The 18,898-nt window shown below is 37.4% G+C and overlaps 1 protein-coding gene across 1 annotated transcript in view; it reads left to right on the top strand.

The window, feature by feature from the left end:
* The window catches only part of LOC149252914 (uncharacterized), a 194,830-nt gene that overhangs the window by 103,222 nt on the left and 72,710 nt on the right, over nucleotides 1–18,898 (top strand). The window contains exons 3-7 of the mRNA XM_089459823.1: nucleotides 4,246–4,426; nucleotides 6,799–6,995; nucleotides 7,212–7,262; nucleotides 7,711–7,802; nucleotides 7,953–8,023. Coding sequence (XP_089315949.1) covers nucleotides 4,246–4,426; nucleotides 6,799–6,995; nucleotides 7,212–7,262; nucleotides 7,711–7,802; nucleotides 7,953–8,023 — 592 coding nt within the window. The remainder of the gene's footprint in view (nucleotides 1–4,245; nucleotides 4,427–6,798; nucleotides 6,996–7,211; nucleotides 7,263–7,710; nucleotides 7,803–7,952; nucleotides 8,024–18,898) is intronic.

The following is an 18,898-nucleotide window of genomic DNA, read 5'->3' as shown; positions in this document are numbered from 1 at the left end:
TTGTTGTATGGTTTGGATGGAAGAACGAATTTTGGCAACAAAGATCATTGTCGGGGCTGCTACGACGATTAGCAAATGCTGTAGGTGGTGGAGAAGATGTTGGACAACGGGGTGGATGCAACCAACGCCAGCGGAAGATGGGGTGTTTCAACAGAAGGGCGGGGTGGCATTCGTGGTTGTTGTGAACATATAGTGGTAGGAATCGCTGGTTTGCGGCGATGGCAGTTTAGCACCGCATGCTGCGTACGGTGGTTGAAGAGTGTTGGTCGAATAGGTTTTTTGTCTTTTTGTTTTGTTTTATATAACTTTTTGTTTTAAATAATAATATTTTGTTATATCACATTTTAAATTTTTTTTATCTGGCCCCTTTTTTTGTATTTTTTTCATGAATATATATGCTCTCTCTTTTTTTTAATATATATTCTCTTTTTTAAAAATATATTTTGACATTTTTTTTAGCCCCCTTTTCTATTTTTGTTCTCTTTTTTTTTTAATGGTTAAAGGCTTGGTGGTAAAATGGAGAACTTGCAAAAGTCGTGTAGTGAAACACTTCAAATACGATGGCAACGAAGTTGACGACAGGTTGATGGCCAAAGATTGGATCAGATTGGCTTTGTGTAGTGGTTGAGCGGCCAGAAATTCGAACAACTTTGATACCAATGTTATGAATAAAGTTCATAAACACAACAAAATATTCAGAAGATATGATATACGTAAATATCCATGATAGGACAAATATATTTATATAAAAATCTATTAAAAGATATGAGATGATGATTGATGTTACAAATGAGGGCCCGCTTATATACCTAGGCAAGTGTCCCTTCATGAATTGTCATGTCCTTAGAGACACACCTCTTTTATGATAATCACTAATTAATCATATATATATATATATATATATATATATATATATATATATATATATATATATATATATATATATATAGATAGTCCACATGAGAGATGACAAGTGGATGTGGGCAAAGATTGCAAGCACCATAACCACATGAATCCTCCATGTTCTCGGATTTGCAGCTTCTACTCTCCATTGTGATCCCGAGAAGCAATTGGGAGCTTGTAATCAAGCATTGAGATAACCAAATAAGGAAATTCCATAATCCAAAGAAAGGGACCATTGACGGTGAGGGGAGGCTAGAATTTTTATAATTCCTCTGACATAATGCATTGTAGGAGTCGACCCAATAAAGAAGTTCAAGTTGAATGTAGATGATAACTATAACCAGATTGACAGGAACAATGAAAGATAAGTACCTTCCTTTCCGCGACAGACTCGAATTGGCAAGAAAAATGATCCACGACAACTTCCATCCGATGTAGCCTCCGCTATCATCAAGGAGAATGATAAGTGTGCAGGGTGGTAGGGAGACTTGAATTTCCTTTGTCTAGAGAGTCGCCAACGAACTAAAAGGTAGCAATACCCGTTTCCAATCCAAGCAACAAAAAGATTCCCAGGCAAAATTACTCAGGAAATGTTTAGAATGAGTGCTAGGAGCTGAAAGAGGCATAATTCAAGTATTGAATCAAGAGACCGATGCAATTTCTTAAATTTCCCAAACTACCAGAAAGATTGGAAACAGATGAGGAGCCTAGGTGTTTAATGAGAGAGATCAAGCTGCTAATCCGACACCAGAGGCCCGTAGTTTGCATTTTCAACTTATGGCCAACCTCCATCATATAACCCTGAAACCAGAGGACACACACACTACAAAGATCGAATTTCTCTTATGATACATTAACTCCCGCAGTCTTGTAGCCATGAGTGAATTGGGTATGATGCTATGCAAATAAATGGAATAGTGATAGCCTGCAGATTTCGCCTTAGGCGAGGAGCGTGGAGGTGCATGGCATGCATGGCCGCAGCCTGCCACCTCAACCTTTTTAACAGTCCCATACCCTCAATCTTAATAAACTTGTATTCCGCAGCTTGCTTGCATAAGGGGTCATATAACAAATGAGAAAGGGCCTTAGAGCCTCTCCCAAATTATATTCTAATGATCTTAATCTGAAGAGAAGCCATGGAGATGAGAGAATTAAGGACCTTCATTGAGTTTATCGAGGGATAGTTTTCCACCCGAGTTTGCCATTAACTTCACTTTGTCCTGCCTGCAATCAGCAAGCTTGGTTTGCCTGTTTGTCCGCCTTCTTGTTTTGATTCCGCAAGATGTGGAAGAAAGCCTTGCTAGAGAAGGAATCTAAAATGCTCAAGATTCTTTGAAGAAGAAGACTCAGTTGGTTATTCTTTGGAAGAGAACCCTTGTGCAAATGTTGGATCGTGACAAGGGAATCTCCAAGAATTGCAATCTTGGAGAGTTTCCTGTCCTTAGCTATTTGGAGACCAAACAGAAGCCCATAGATTTCTTCCCTGTTATTTGTTCCTCTGCCAAGACCCCAGGCATACTTTAGTACTTGGTGCTCCTTGGGATTCAAGAGAATCCCTCCCCCTCCTGCCACCCTTTGCTCAGTCAGATTTTGATGGCCAGGCAAACCACAGAAATTCACTCCTTGCTTGCCAAAGCAGACTAGAGATGCTCCAAAAGATTATGCTGTAATAGAGTAAAGAGAGAGAGGGATTAGCTAGGGTGGGATTACCCTCGGAAACATGTTTCAGATGTACAAATTGCATTTCCCACACGTGGGATGTTGTGTATGGTCTGAAATGCGTTTTTCAGGCTGTACAACATGTGTTTCCACGTTTACATACTGTATTTTATGAGGTGTAGCCCTCCCTTGTGTGTTTCCTGCAACATAGCCTTAAATGCATTCTTCTGGTGTTGCTAGTTCCTCCTATCAGTCATCTATAATGCGTTTCTTCACTATGGCCTCAGATTTTAGGAGAGAAACCAGTACAGATACTAGTACTTTTGGCTCGGTGAGGGAAGCTGTGCCTCCCTTTCTTCATCCTTAGCAGATAGCATTGTGAGACATTGATCTGTTTCTCGTAGATGAGACATCCTCAATAGGAGTTTTGGGTTCTTAGCAGTTCACGCATGTATCTGCAGTTCGGCACTGTCTTCTGCTCCTTCCTTGATCATAGACTTTAGGTCTTACTTAGCATAGACTAGATCTGTTTTTGCAGCTTTTATAGGAGCAGCCCATGCCCTCCCACTTTTGACTACTCACTGTTGTACTTAGCAGTCTCATTGCCCTATGTGTGATCATTTGTTTGACATTAATAACATTGTGTTATCTATATTTTTTCTAGGTTTGTGCTCCTCTGGTGTGATATCTCTTCAGGTGCTGTGCTACCCTACTGCTGGTTGGTTCTCACAATTTTGCAAAATTAGTGTTTGTGTTTGTTCTGTTTGATTCTCTGTCTATCTCTTGTGAATTTCAACACATATTGGGTATTAGTCCTTGAAAGAAATTAGAGTAGAGAATGGCCAAGTATACCCAGTCAAAATATATTTATTTTGATGTAAAATTGTAGACTTCTCAAATATATCCATTTTGGGTCTTTCCAAGCTGTGTGTGAAATAATTGAACTTAGTTTTTGGGTAGGTATTTTAAGGGATTCTGACACTGATTTCCATCATTTAATTTCGTCATTGTTGAGATTTTGCCTAGGTTGACTTTACAATTTATTATTAAATTTCCAATAGTTCCGTAAGTTTATCCAAACTGTTTGGCTTTTATGATTACATTAACTCATTATATATTAATTAAGACTAAGAAAGAACAACTTTCTTAATTTCCATCCATCTGCCGTATATATATATGGACAAGTCCATGGTATGGGTATTAGTTTTAGTAAGGCCAGAGGAATTCCCAAATATAGAAATTGCAAAAGGCAGTTATTGTGGTGTATATCTGTGGAACTCTCAAATATATTCAATCCCTCTGATGGTGGCATATCCCAGTGATAGGATTTCATTCTATATTAATGGTGCCCCACAATTCTATATAGGGTACTAGTTCTTGAAAAAAGTAGAGGAAATGGTCGAAGATATAATAGGAGATATATCTGGATGTTTTTCATATGATGATTTTGCAATTCACTATTGTTTGTTTGTGTTTTTTTCTTTTTTCATATATTTATATTTATAGTTAAGTTTATCCCAATTGTTTTGGCCTTAATGCTTCTTGTGGTTGGCTGGATGTCTGGTTGGCATCTTGTAATATTGGAAGCCCTGGTTTCCTATTAGCTGAAATATTTATGGTGTAGGAATCATGCTTTTGCGAGGACAGGCTGTAACCACTGAATTTATTTGTTTTGGATCACAGTATGGGGAAGTAGATATAGATGGATCATTAGTTGCCAGTCAAACCTCAGCTGCTGAGGACATTGTTATGCTCAACAATGGATGCCTATGCTGTACAGTAAGAGGTGATTTGGTTCGGATGCTTGCAGAACTAGTTAAAACAAAGAGAGACAAGTTTGATCATATTGTTATAGAGACAACAGGTGAGCTACCTTGCACCTTGCTATATGGTTTCTTGCAATTATTGTGGTTTTTGAAAATATTAATATGGAAATCCTTATCAGGTTATAATGTTGTTCTGGGGAACTAAGAACAAGGAATTCAGTGAGTTAGAAATGATGTCTCATTTTGTACTTTGTTTGACTGGTCTTCAGTTGTATCATGAGGTGGTTTGGAATTGTTGTAAATTGTTCATATGTGAAATGGGAAAGCAGTTTTTCTTCATACGTAACCATTGTCACTTGCACATTATGGAAATTTTACCTCCTGGTGAAGTATGTAGGCTATTGACATTATTCTAGGCTTGGGTGATGTAATGGTGGCACATTGTAGACTGTACTGCATTGTGAAGTGAATGGAGCTTAGTGTGTTTACAACATTGCTTAATGGTAGTGTTATTTACTATTGTAAATCTTGACTGAAGTGGAAGAATAATGAGATCCTTCGATACATCTCTGTGTAAAGTAATAGGCCGGAGCTTTTATAAATTTTTTACTTGATCCAGAGAGCATTTGTGCTTACCTTGGGTTCCTGTTTTATGTGAATGGTAACATGGTTACACAGTATGGAAAATGAGAAATATGAACCATTTAAAAATTTGGATTTTGGATGTGTTGTGCCTGCTGGTTTCATTATGTCTATTTGGAGAAAATGTTTGTCAAGAAAGGCCTGATTTAAGGCACTTCCGATTTTTCTGATCTAATCATGGAATTTAATAGGGTTCCAGGGACCTCTACATTTCCTGTTTTCTTGCAATTTTGACTTTGTCTTCAGTCTCTCTAGAATAACAATAACCATCTTCAAAACTAAAGTACATTGCATCTTCTTGAGATCATTGTTACTCCACAACTGTCAAATTTGAACTTCTTGGTTGGCCAAACATTATTAAATTTTTTACAAGTAAGAGATAAATCATAGCTTATTCTCTATAAATCCACCCATAAAAAGGTTTTGGCTTTGGTAAAACTATTGCTTGTGTACTTCACACCCTTTAAGCTAAGTTGCCAGAATACTTGGGTTCAGGGATGAAACTTTTTGAAACAGGGGCCTTGGAGATTTCAGGAAGAAGGAAAATATGGAAATGTAACTTCTGCGATGATTTTGCTTGAAATGCTGAGAAAATACCCTTGCAATGGGATATTTGATGCCTGAAGGCAGCTGTCCACTTAACCATGTTGCTATCCAAAAATTTGCTGCAAGAAACTAGTAAGAAAATCCCTCATTGCTGGACTGTCTCTCTCCACTGTTGGAAATGAAATGATAAAAATGAAAATTTGTTTGTGTAATTTTTTTTCATATCTAGAGAAATTGGCAACTGGCCCAGTGTTTGGGGTCAATTCCAACCACTACCACTATAATCCCTAGGTTAACTGCGCCGCCACCAGCACATGGCCACGGTTAAGCAACTGGGGGTTTGAACATAGAACCTCGTGCCCACATTTGATTTACATTTTCATGGGCTTGTCAAGTGAGCTCCCTGGGGGGAGCTAATTTGTTGTGTATTTTGCATGTATGAGAGTTTTTTAATTTTAATTTTATACATATGATTAGGACTGGGGGAATCTCACCCACATGACACAGGGTCCAATTTGTCAGGCTGCTACTATAACCCCCACTTTTTATACATAGCCCACAATCACGTGCTGAGATTAACCAGGAGATTTGAACCAGGATGGACAACATTAACACTTTTAGTCCCAAGTTCCAACAATCACAAGGTCTATTCCTGACGGGCTGAGTGCATGAGTGTTAAGCAAAGGAGAGACTAGGGTTTGGAGTAGGGTCTTGTCCTATCCTTGCTATTTTGGCAATTTTTTACTTTAATGATAGTAGTAGTGGAGGTCATGCCCCTGAAACACTTGATTACCCATTGGTGGGGTTTGTGTACCCAATTTTGGCTCCCTGAAACCTGGCTGGAAATCACCCTACCGAACTTGGGCATGTTTGGTTCACTTGGGCTAGCTTGGGGGTTCCCAAACCTGGTACAGGAGGCAAGTACCCAGGATGCTTGCAGGTAACTTGGCAACTGAACCTTTAAGTTTTGCTTTTGTTAGCTTTAATGATCATGCCTTTTGTGTATGTGGAATACATTATGAATATTGGTGAGGAAGTACATTGAAGTCATCTCAGATTCCCAGTTTGACTGGGTGAGTTATCATCTCTTACAAAGTTACATATTTATTGAGATTTATGAATGAGGCACACTAACTGGTATTACAAAGTATTTCAAACATATAAATGAACAGTGAACAAGGGAAATATGTTGCTCAAGAGATTGCAGATTAATTGATTTGCTACTTTACCATTGTATACTTGAATAGGATGAATATGAACCAAGACTCTGGCCATTTTCCAGGTCTTGCAAATCCAGCACCTGTAATCCAAACATTTTATATGGATCATAAGGTTGCACACCATGTGAGGCTTGATGGAGTAGTTACCTTGGTCGATTCAAAGCACGCTATGCAACATTTGGAGGAAGTCAAGCCAGAAGGGACAGTAAATGAGGCAGTTGAGCAAATTGCATATGCTGATCGTCTTATTTTGAACAAGGTTTGATAAGCCATCATGGTATTTTTTGCTTTTATTTTATTTGATTTTAGGTCTGCATTTTTGAGTGTCCTTAGTTTGTTTATGTTAGTTTTGTAGTGTTTCCATCAAGGTTATTAGTAGCATGACAATAATGTTGGTGGTTGCTTTCAAGTATATTTGAAGACTTGCAGAGTGCTTGCTCTTAATTGGTATGTGTGTGTGTTTTGTCTGTTCTAGATTGACTTGGTTGGTGAAGAAGAATTGCAAGTCTTGACACAAAAGATTAAGGTAAGGGATACATCAATTACATTTGTTTGCCATCTATAAGTATGAGATGTGGCAGTGCTTTATCTGTTTGAAAATTATATGTTTTGGTGTGTAAGGTATCCATTACTGTATAGTTAAAAGAGTCCTAGATATGGTTGGCATGATACAATAAGCTAGTTTAATTTCTCTTTCTTAACATAGGAGTATGATATTAATTTATTGATATCTTAAAAATGTTTTGCTTGATTAAGTGCCAGATCTATGCTACATTTTGGTGAATAATACAAGGAGACTTCGAAATTCTTTGCATGAGACAATAAACTAGTTGAATTTTTCTTTCTTGATGGGGGTATATGATATCACTTTATTGATATCTTAAAAATGTTTTGCTTGATTAAGTGCTTATTTAAAGTAGCTTGCATTTTTGCTTGTACATGACTACTTATTTGACAAAATTTGTATTTGATAGCGCATCAATGCAATGGCTCAAATAAAGCAAACCACATTTGGAAAAGTTGACATTGATTATGTCCTTGGCGTAGGGGGTTTTGATTTAGATAGGTTTGTTATCTAGCCTTTCTGTGGGATTCTGATCTTTGTTTTTGTTATTTAACTGTCACATTGTGGTGTAAGAGTTATGTGAGTTACTTATCATGCTTATATATTAATTGAAGATACTGTTGACATTTTTTAATGGGTTACATTCTACAGGATTGAGTCTGACGTCCAAGCTGAAAGCTCAACAAAAGATCATCACGACCACCATGACCACCATGAGCATGGTAAAAATCATAGATTTCATGATTTTGTTGATTGCGTGGTTGACTCCTAGTAAATCATTTCGTGTTTCCTTGTGACATGTATAGAAACATTGGGTTTCTGTTAAATCACTAAATCATTGCATATGAGAATTTAGAGCTACATATCAAACATTAGAAAACAAAAGGAAATAACGTCCAAGTTTGATTTTTTTACAATAATTAGCCTCAATTTGCTGCTTTCAGAGAATGTTAAATTGCATGCCTATTGAAATTCCTGTTGGTAACAGATATCCTTATTTTCTTATGTCTAAAGGTCATGAGAGATGTACCTCCCAAATCTCATTAAGTATGACATTTTCATACTGAACTTGTCTGCTGAGGCTTTCCTGAACAACAAAGGGTTACTATTTTCTGCATATAATCTCTCAAAGGAGAGGTTATTATGTCTCGATTCTGGATTCTCTCTCTCTTTCATCACATCCTCTTGTGGGTTTCTTTGGTTGTTATCTTTAATTTCTCTTTATTAATGAGGCTTCCTTTTAGGCTTAAATGCGATATTCTCTTTTTGGAAAGAACAGGAATGAAATTCCCTGTAGGAATGAAGTTCTATAAGGCTACACTTGTTAATATATATTTGTGTATTGGCCTAGCTTCGTCACGACCTTGACAAATGCATATTGTCTATCGAGCATTGCATGTATTTTTGGTTCCAATTGTTTAAGGGTAGCTTGTCAAACTTTTATGATTTATCCCTTGGTATATCTTTCCATTGTTAAAGTATGTGGAATGTGCAAAAACTGCATCATAATATTTGATAATAATAATATAACAAAGAATAATAATTAAATAAACGAAGGTCATGTTTGTTGCTGCTCACACCCGTGTATATAGGTCATGAGCATGAACAAACAGGGCCTTCGATATATATATATATATATAGATATAGATATATATATACTGTGATGCCCCACTTGTAACATCATTGATCCAATCATTTTTCAATAAATTATCATAAATTATAGACATGTCTATGTTTATTTCGTAATATCACCATTGCATATATTACATTGGTATTAGAGCCCACCGTGGGCCAACAATTGTGGTTTTATTTTGGCGAGTTATCCACTGAAATATACCGGATCCAATTCCTTGCTTCAGTCAATCAAATTACCAAATCACATACACACACACACACATATATCAAAGGTCCTGTTTGTTCATGCTAATGACCTATATATATTGTGATGCCCCACTTGTCACATCATTGATCCAATCATTATTCAATATATATGTATAAATTGTAGATATGTCTATGTTTATTTCATAATTATCTTTGCATATATTACATTGGTATTAGAGCCTGCCGTGAGCCAACAATTGTAGTTTTATTTTGGCGAGTTATCTACTGAAATTTACTGGATCCAATCCCTTGCTACAGTCAATCAAATTGCCAAATCCTTGGGGACTAACCCCAGTGGTCAATGCCTAGATTTGGTTTGAGGAATTCTATCCAGCCCAAGATCAACAAGGACAATGACTGCCATGCTTTTCTCGAGAATTAGTGCTTTCAGAATTGCTTTTAGTCAAGGTTACATGAACTGTGGGTGCAATTGGAATTGGCAGAAGAATCTGGTGTGGGTGCAGGACTTGTCTGAAAATCAGGAACCAGGGAATTGGGACCTTATATATATATATATATATATATATATATATATATATAATCTGAATTAAAGCATATCAGCTGTTTCACTTTTTAATGAGACAACCATCAAGTTAACTGAATTTTTTATGATGAAAATAATATGAGCCAATATGGTGAATGGTGAGAAGTACAATCAATTCCTCTAATTGCAAGAGGAGAGACATAACTTACTAGCAGTCAAAAACTGTGAGAAGAAGTAAAATGACTTCTTCTAATTGCAAGAGGAGAGACAAAACCTACTACTCATGAAAAGTGTGTAGTGTGAACACTTCTAATTCATACTACCAAACTATCATAATATATGAATAGCTATAGCTAAATACAAGAAGAGACCCATTAAACACAGAAAGACACATTGCATGTGAATTTTAACATTTCATAGGAGCGTCAGTTCTTTAGAAGATAGACTACACTGAAGACAACTCATGGTACAAAATTATTGAAATACATTATTGGTATAAACATGATGAGCACAACTAATCTAATGCGAACTCTAATGTGCTCAAATAGGTCCATTTGGGGACAGATAGCTCAAATTTTGATCGAGTTAGGAGATAGTTATTATGTAAATTGTGTGCTCATTGTTTCTGGAGATGACGATACTAAAAATTGCTTAAAATATGCAGCTAGGGGCTAATTCTATTGCATTTCTGTCATTGGGATCCAGATCCACTTATACTAGAAATAGATCCTATTTTAGGAAATGGATTTGAACCAAAATACAATTTTTTTTAAAGAATCTGATAAGGAGCTGAGATTCCACAAAGAATTAAGTGTGGGTGCAGGGTGCCTTAAGGAGAATCTAATAACTGTTTTTAGTTCATATTGTCCAAGATGGAACTCATGGCTGACTCTATTAGGCCAATGGTTTTGTAGAACACTGAGGTTTGGGGATGTAGTTTGCTAGTGTTAGATCATGCTTTGCTACAGTTTTGGGAACCCAACCTATCATTTAGGTATAGTTTGCAAGCCATTCCTTCTGGATGGAAACCATTTTCACACTGGTTTCTGTTTTATATTGTGTTCCAGGGTTTGTTGGACTGGACAAGGTTTGCATACAGTTACCTCATGGGTTCTCACTTGTTACCCTTATCTTGAATACAGTTACCTCTTGGGTTCTCAGTTGCTGCAAAAGTCCCAAACCACAATCGTGATACCCCAAGGGTGACTTAGATAAGCTACCCATTGTCACCTTGGTAGGCTTATCTTTCTCTCTTTAGGCTAATTTTGTTCTAGCTCAAGGAGGGAAATCCCTCAGTAATCTAAGCCCAAGATGTTATGCATGGGAATGTGTGATTAACAAAGTTCGTACTCTGCAATAATCTTCTGAACACTTCAAAGACAAAGACATCCATCATAGGACAAGTAATTATATAAGATTATTTGAATACAAGTGAGATGATTACAAATGAAGGTGAGGGCCTACTTGTATACCTAGGTAGGTACCTCTTCACAAACGGTCATGTCCTTTAGAACATGCATCTTCAATACTAACTATTAGTTAATTAATCATTAATTATAATTATTATTGTTTACATTATTTTTTAATTATTTTTCTATAAATTATATTCATAACATTGCCTTCCTCTTCAAAAAGCTTTGTCCTCAAAGCTTATTGTTGACAAGGCGTGTCATATGTTCTTTGTCTTTGTAATCTATTTGCGTCTTTTTGAATTCTTCGACTTGTCATCTTTGTTGATACAAGATGATAAGATCCTTGGTGTGATAAATAAAATTGTTGCATTGAGAAAGGATATGACCATCCTAAATCAATATTCTGTGGAATCTTTTGATTATTGGAATTTGTAATGAATTGTTATCACTAGGCTGAAATGTGCAAACTTCAGTATTCTTTGGAACGTGAGTTTGTTGTTTATGTTCTGAGCGATACAGATTTGTAAATTGATTGAGATGTTAGTTCTTGTGATTCAAATGTAGATAAGGGGTTCTTTTGATTTGTCTTTACATTATTATTTATGTGGCAATATTCTGATTTACTTCAAGTTATGATATTGTTGAGTTGGTTACAGAATCTTCACTTCGAATTTGCATTGTCTCGATTGCAACATCTGAGTGTGTTGTTCCTTCAACTGGCTTGTCTTCTTCTTGAGTTGCGATATTCACTGGATCAATGTTCGTTCCTTTTTCTTCAACTTGAATTTCTACATTTGAAGATTTTGACGCTTCCTTCTCGACAAGCTGTTGCACCTTGTTTTCCAATGACTTCTTGTCCTTCTTAAGCTTTTTAACTTGCGTTAGTAATTTTTCACTATGGTCTTTAAGTAGAGAAACGTCTTCATTCTTGTCAGCATTGAATTTCTCAACTTCTCTTTGCATATTTTGTAGTATTTTTTTACCTTTTTGGAAAATTACTTTTGAAATATCTTGTATGTCTTTTGGTGTTATTGAATTTGGCTTCAATATAACATCTTTTAGTGTTATTTTTTCTTTTTGTATGAAAATGTCAAAAACTTTTTTTTTTCGTATTCAGGATGAAAGGCCTTAGAGTTTCCATCCAGGGTGAACCCAAAATAATGTCACATTGTATTAATTTTAGATAACAATGGTATGTTCTATGCTTAACACAATTTACTTCAATGTTCTTTTAGCAACCCAATAACAATTTCCAATTATTTCTAGTAGCAATCACATTAACCATTAATTACATTGACTTCAGCCCTTACTAGAAAGTCAACTTTAGTCAAACAACAATAAAACACCTCCTTTGAAGCTCGGTCAAAGGTAGTCCAATTTAGTCTCCAGCAGTGGTCAAAGTCAACCCAAAATAGTCACAAAAACTCTTGTCAAACTCGGTCAACCTGTGGTCAGCCTTGCGGTCAAATAGGCCTGCGGTCAACGCAGGTCAAACAACTCTAAAATCCTCGATTTCTTTGCCAGTCAATGTGGCCTAGAGAAACCGAAATTCTGGCCTCAAAACCACAATGAAATTTGGTGAAAACACCCTTGGTCAACGCTGGTCAAACAGTGTGAAATTATGCAATTTCGGTTCTGTGATTTAGCCTAGAAATTTGTCCTCCTAACCGCATGTGGGAGAGAGAGTGAGACTGCCCAAGCTATACGAAACAATCTGATGAATGTGTGAGTGAATGATGTCCAAATGAGGTGTGAGGTCTCTTCTATTTATACACTTCATTGTGGGTGAAGAGACACATCCATTGGGCTTCTTGAGCCTACATTAAGTTGAGGCTGACTGAACAATTTGCACTTGTGTGGTCATAAATTCAAAATGACACTTTTGCTTGTCCGAATGAGATGATTTTTATATCAATTTTGGACCTCTCGAAAAGAGGAACCCAATGCAATCATCATCTCCATCAAATGAGCTGTCCTAAGGTGGAATTTGGCCCTAGTTGCCAATTTTAACACTCCCTCTCAACTAGGGAGAATTCCACCTGCCAATCCATCTGTCATCATCATGCCATCCTATCGTCATGTACCATCTCTGTCATCTTTGCTTTGCTGAACCATGAAGTAATAATAAAGAAGTGATTGAGAGTGAGTCACAAGACCTTACCACTCTCCACTGACAAAGGTCAGTCCGGAGTTAGAACCTCAAATCATCCCAGATCAAGTTGTTGAACACCATGCATCCTAGTCATAGGGAGTACGACAGTACACAATGCGTCCATCGGTCACTTTTCCTAACTCATTGGCTAGATGAGAGGTACTTCCCATGAGTCCCAGACTCCATGGGTAGGATGTATGTTGGGGCATTGATAGGAGAAGGTGAACCACTCATCCTATGCATATGTCAATCGTAGGGGAAGGTGAACCACTCACCCTACACACATCAACCATCATGGGGTATCACAGGGGAAGGTGAACCATTCACCCCGTACATAGCACACCACTAGGGGAAGGTGAACCACTCAACCTATGGTTGCTCATAGCTCCAAGAAGTACCCCAAGCCCCCAGGAGCTCTTAGAGCTCAATGTCCAACTCATGTGGGACCCTCATAGGAGGGTCTTTCCACGACTCCAAGTCTCTCACAGAAGGCTAAAAATTTGACATTCCCTAAGGGCTTCGTGAGAATGCCTGTGACCTGCTCATCCGTTGTACCATATCTCAGATAAATTGGTACTTGATATCAATGTGCTTGTAGCGGTCGTGGAACACGAGATTCTCTGAAAATTGAATCCCACTCTAGTCGTAGAAGATCATGGTGTTATCCAACACGTGCTCAAATAGTTCACTGAAGAGCTTCCTCGACCAAACGACTTCACAACAGGCCAACTAGGAGCAATATATTCTGCCTCTATGGTGCTTAAAGTAACCGATTTCTGCTTCCGGCTCATCCAAGATATTGAAGAAAACCCCAAAGAGAAGCAACACCCTGACGTGCTCTTACGATCCACCACACTGCCAACCCAGTTAACGTCAGTATATCCATGTAGCCTCAAATTCCCGATAGTGTATCTCAAAGCATGGTTGATTGTGCCTCAGAGATATCTCAAGGGATTCTTGGCAGCAATCCAATGTATCTAATGAGGCTCGACCATAAATTGACTTAATTATCTCAAGGGATTCTTGGCAGCATTCCAATGTATGTGATGAGGCTCGGCCATAAATTGACTTAATGTATTCACAGTGAAGCATATGTCCAAACGAGAGTTTACCAAGGACATCAGGGCCCCCACAGGTTGTTGATATTCGGAAGGATTTGCCAATGCGGGCCCAACAACACTATGACATAGCTTTTTGAAGTTGAGTTCCATCGGAGTCGACACAGACTTGCATTCCACCATCCCACATCTCTCGAGTAGCTTCACAATGTATTTTCCTTGAGAAAGGAAAATCTCACCTTACTTTTGCTAGACCTCCAAGCCTAGAAAGTAGTGCATCAAACCTAGGTCCTTCCTCCCAAATTCGGAAGCCAACTCCCTCTCGCATTGATAAATGGGAGGGTGAGAACCTGCTAGAAAAAGATCATCCACATAAAGGACCAGAATGAGAGGCCTCTCCTTTTCAACCTTAAAGTATAGGATCAGGTTAACCTCACTATTTGTAAAACCAACTTCATAAGATAGCTATCAATCCTCTCATACCAAGCCCTAGCGGCTTGCTTCAACCCATAAAGGGCTTTCTTCAACCTGCATACATGTGTCTTCCAGTCTTGAACTTCGAACCCCTCAGGTTGCTCTACATAGACTTCCTCCTTAAGCGAGCCATGCAAGAAAGCAATTTTGACATCCATTTGGTGTAGGCTCCATCCTTGAGAGGCAGCAAGAGCAATGATGGAATGGATAGTGGTGTATCGGGCAACTGGTGCAAATATCTCGTCATAGTCCACTCCTTCCTTTTGAGAGAAGCCTCGAGCAACAAACTTGGCCTTGAACTTTTTAGCACTCCCATCAGTTCCATGTTTGATTTTGTAAAGCCGTTTTGAAGTGACCACAAACTTCTCCTTGGGTCCGGGAACCACATCCCATACAACATTCTTCATGATTGATTCACATTCCTCGTTCATCGCATTCTTCCAGACTTGTTGTTTCACGACTTCTTCAAATGAACATGGCTTAGATTGTATAATAGTACTCATGGCAGCTGAGTACCCTTGGTACCTATTCGGCTTCTTGCTTTCGCGAAATGTCCATGGTCTTTTTCTTGAGGTAGAGGGCTCACTAGGAGGTGGATCAATGGGATCCATCAGGCCTTCAACATTGGGCATTGGATCATCTGTTGGAGATTCAGCGTTCTTTCCTGCATCATCATCATTGTCCTTCTCGGGATAGGAAGATCTTTGACTTTCCCCAGGGCAAAATCCTCGATTTCTGTGCTAGTCAATGTGCCCTAGAGAAATCGAAATTCTGCCCTCAAAACTGCAGTCAAATTTGGTCAAAATAGCCTTGGCCAACGCTGGTCAAACAATTTGAAATTCTGCCATTTCAGTTTTGTTATTTAGCCCAAAAATTCGTCCTCCTAGCCGCACGTGTGAGAGAGAGTGAGGCTGCCCAAACTGTGTGAACCAATTTGATGCATGTGTGAGTGAATGATGTCCAAATGAGGTGTGAGGTCTCTTCTATTTATACACTTAATTGTGGGTGAAGAGACACATCTATTGGGCTTCTTAAGCCTACATTAATCTGAGGCCGACCTGAACAATTTGCACATGTGTGGTCATAAATTCAAAGTCACACTTCTGCTCATTCGAATGACATGATCTTTATATCAATCTTGGACCTCTCGAAAAGAGGAATCCAATGCAATCATCATCTGCATCATATGCACTATCCCAAGGTGGAATTTGGCCCCAGTTGCCAATTTTAACACCTTGATCGTTCCATAGGGTTTGAACTGAGAATTGTGATATAAATGTATAATCCTCAATTTTTAATTGTAAATTGGTTATGTCATATTTTTTGTTGTTAAAACAGTCAAACTTTTGGATTATATTTGACTCGTGATTCACTAATTGATTTGTAATTTTAGGCCTTTATATAATTTTTATTTTTGGTCGAAGAGATAGAAATAATAACATCTTTTCCTGCAATAGACCCTTTAATTCTAAATAGCATTGAAGCATAGTTATGTGAGGTTTTTGGAAATCTTCCTTTATTTTCGAACTAGACTCCATTTTTGCCTTTGATCAAAGATACCCTTTTATGAGCTTTTAGAATATATTCTATTTTTTTTACCTTTTTCCAAAAATCTTCTTATATTCCCCTGAATTAACGCTTCAAATAGTTGATGGATTTTGAATATACTAATTTGGTCTTTTATTATATATATAAAGTTACTCTCTTTTTCTTTTTTAATAATTTAAAAATATAATATATATATATATATATATATATATATATATATATATATATATATATATATATATATATATATATATATAGTTACTCTCTAATTTTGGGAAAGTTTTAATTCCTTTTGAAATGAGGGCTTGAATGAATGGGCGATTGTACGGACACATCGGTACAAATTGTTGTGGCACATTGATTTGTAATGGCGGTGTGATGTGCTAAATATGTGATAAACATGATTGCATGGTAGATTATGTCCACATTAAATCAATTCTACATGCTACCCCAGATCCGGATAACTTTCTGATTAGTTTTATTGGGGTTCTATAGAATGAAGATCGGCCGAGCTAATATGTTCTTCCTTTGTGTTTGTTCAGAGTGATGATAGCGATATGGGCTAAGTCAGTGGGATAAAACTTGCAGTGGTGATTGCAGAAGGTCGGAAGGTGATCGCTGTAGAATGGGGGCAACTGTGAAGGCGCCTATCAAACAGAGTTACTATGGGTTGTTGGTTGTGGCGGTGACAGGGTGCGGGCTTCGGTCGGGCGGTGGAGAGGAATGAGAGCGAGGGGCGATCGCATTGTTTGATCATTGTTGCGAGGTTTGCGTCTGCATAGTTAAGTCGGCCAAGGGTTCAGACGACAACGGGTTGGCTATCACGGTCGACAACAATCAGGCAGCTACGAAAGCCCATTGTTGAATGGCTGTGCTTTTTTTAATTTGTTTTTTTTACTATTTTTTATATAACCTTTTTGTATTTTTTTTTAACTAAAATTTTTAATAATTTTTATATCATGTGATTTTTTAATTGTTCATGCTAAAATATCATATTATACTAAATGATATCATATGCTTTTATTCTCTTCTTATATATTAATTTTTCTTATTTTTTATTTTATTTTTTTAATGGTCAAAGGCTTGACGAAAATATGGAGAATCTCCAAAAAATTGTGTAGTGAAGCACTTGAATCACGACAGCGATGAAGTTGATGATAGGTTGATGGCCAAAGGCCAGCTTAGACTGGTTCTGTGCAGCGGTTGAGTGGCCAGAGGGTTGAACAAATCTAATACCAATGTAACGGACAAAGTTCGTACTCTGGAATAATCTTTAAAACACTTTGAAGACAAAGACATCCATCGTAGGACAAGTAATTATATATAAGGATATTTGAATACAAGTGAGATGATTACAAGTGAGGGTGAGGCCCTGCTTATTTACCTAGGGAGGTACCTCTTCACAAACGGTCATGTCCTTTAGAACATGCCTCTTCAATACTAACTATTAGTTAATTAATCATTAATTATGATTATTATCGTTTACATTATTTTTTAATTAATTTTTTATAAATTATATTCATAACATAATGGGATAAGATGCTTAGGGAAAATCAGATCTAAGGTTTATAAATGTCAAATTAATATTTTAGATTTACACTCAGATTTAATTAACCTATCAATAAGGTATAAAACACCAAGATAACTTATCTAATTGTAGCAAATTCAGAGAGAAATTAGTTCTGGAAATTAGGGATTTGCATTCAGAAATTGCAAGTCAATCTTTAGGATGGTTAATTAGGGTTTGTTTGACTTGAACAATAATTTGGAATATGAATTTTATTTGCGGTTAATTTCAGATTGCAAAACAGAAATAAGACTTGTTTCACTCTCAAGCAGAACCTTATTTACATACATGTTGGGTGAATTGCCCTAGTGACCAAATGTAATGAGCTATAGCAATTATGGCACTTAGGGTTTTCTCAGAAAATGAGGGTTTCAACAATTTCTTGTACTGTCAGAGTTATTATAGTCTATCTGTTAAATTTGGCAACTAGGGCCAAACTCCACTTTGCACAACTCATATGATGCAATTGATATTTTTATTGGATTCCTCTTTCCGTGAGGTGTAGGATTGATCTAAAGATCATCTCATTTTGACATGTACAAATGAAATTATGAATTTATTTTGTTTATGACAAATTGTCAAGGTCGGCCAGCCATCTAATGTAGGCTCAAAAGCCCAAAAGACACATTTATTCATCCTCAATGTTGCATATAAATAGAAGGAGCCTCTTCCTCATTTGCTCACTCATCTTCACACACATCTCTCTCTCCTCATTTGATTGGGTACAGATTTCTGGGCAGCATCTCTCTCCACACGTGCGAAGAATAAGACTGTAATGTTCTGTTTGGGCGTTGACCAAATTGCAGCAGGGTTTGACCAACGTTGACTAGGCAACTGTTGACTTGATTTGACTATGTTTTTCTTGAGGATATTTTTGATTGGGTAGGTTCCATTTCTAGGCATAGAAATAGAGGCAATTCGAGCTGTTTGACCAGCTTTCACTGTAGGAGGGTTTGATCGCAAGTTTAACTCTGCGTTGACCAAGTTTGACTGAGTTTTTCGGCACTGTTTTGGCTAATTC

The sequence above is a fragment of the Pinus tabuliformis genome, chromosome 7 (assembly GCF_031772625.1).
Source record: "Pinus tabuliformis cultivar Carrire ecotype Pingquan chromosome 7, CPIR1, whole genome shotgun sequence".
Taxonomy (NCBI): Eukaryota; Viridiplantae; Streptophyta; class Pinopsida; order Pinales; family Pinaceae; genus Pinus; species Pinus tabuliformis.
The sequence above is the reverse complement of the archived record's forward strand: the minus strand, read 5'-3'. Positions and strand labels throughout refer to the sequence as shown.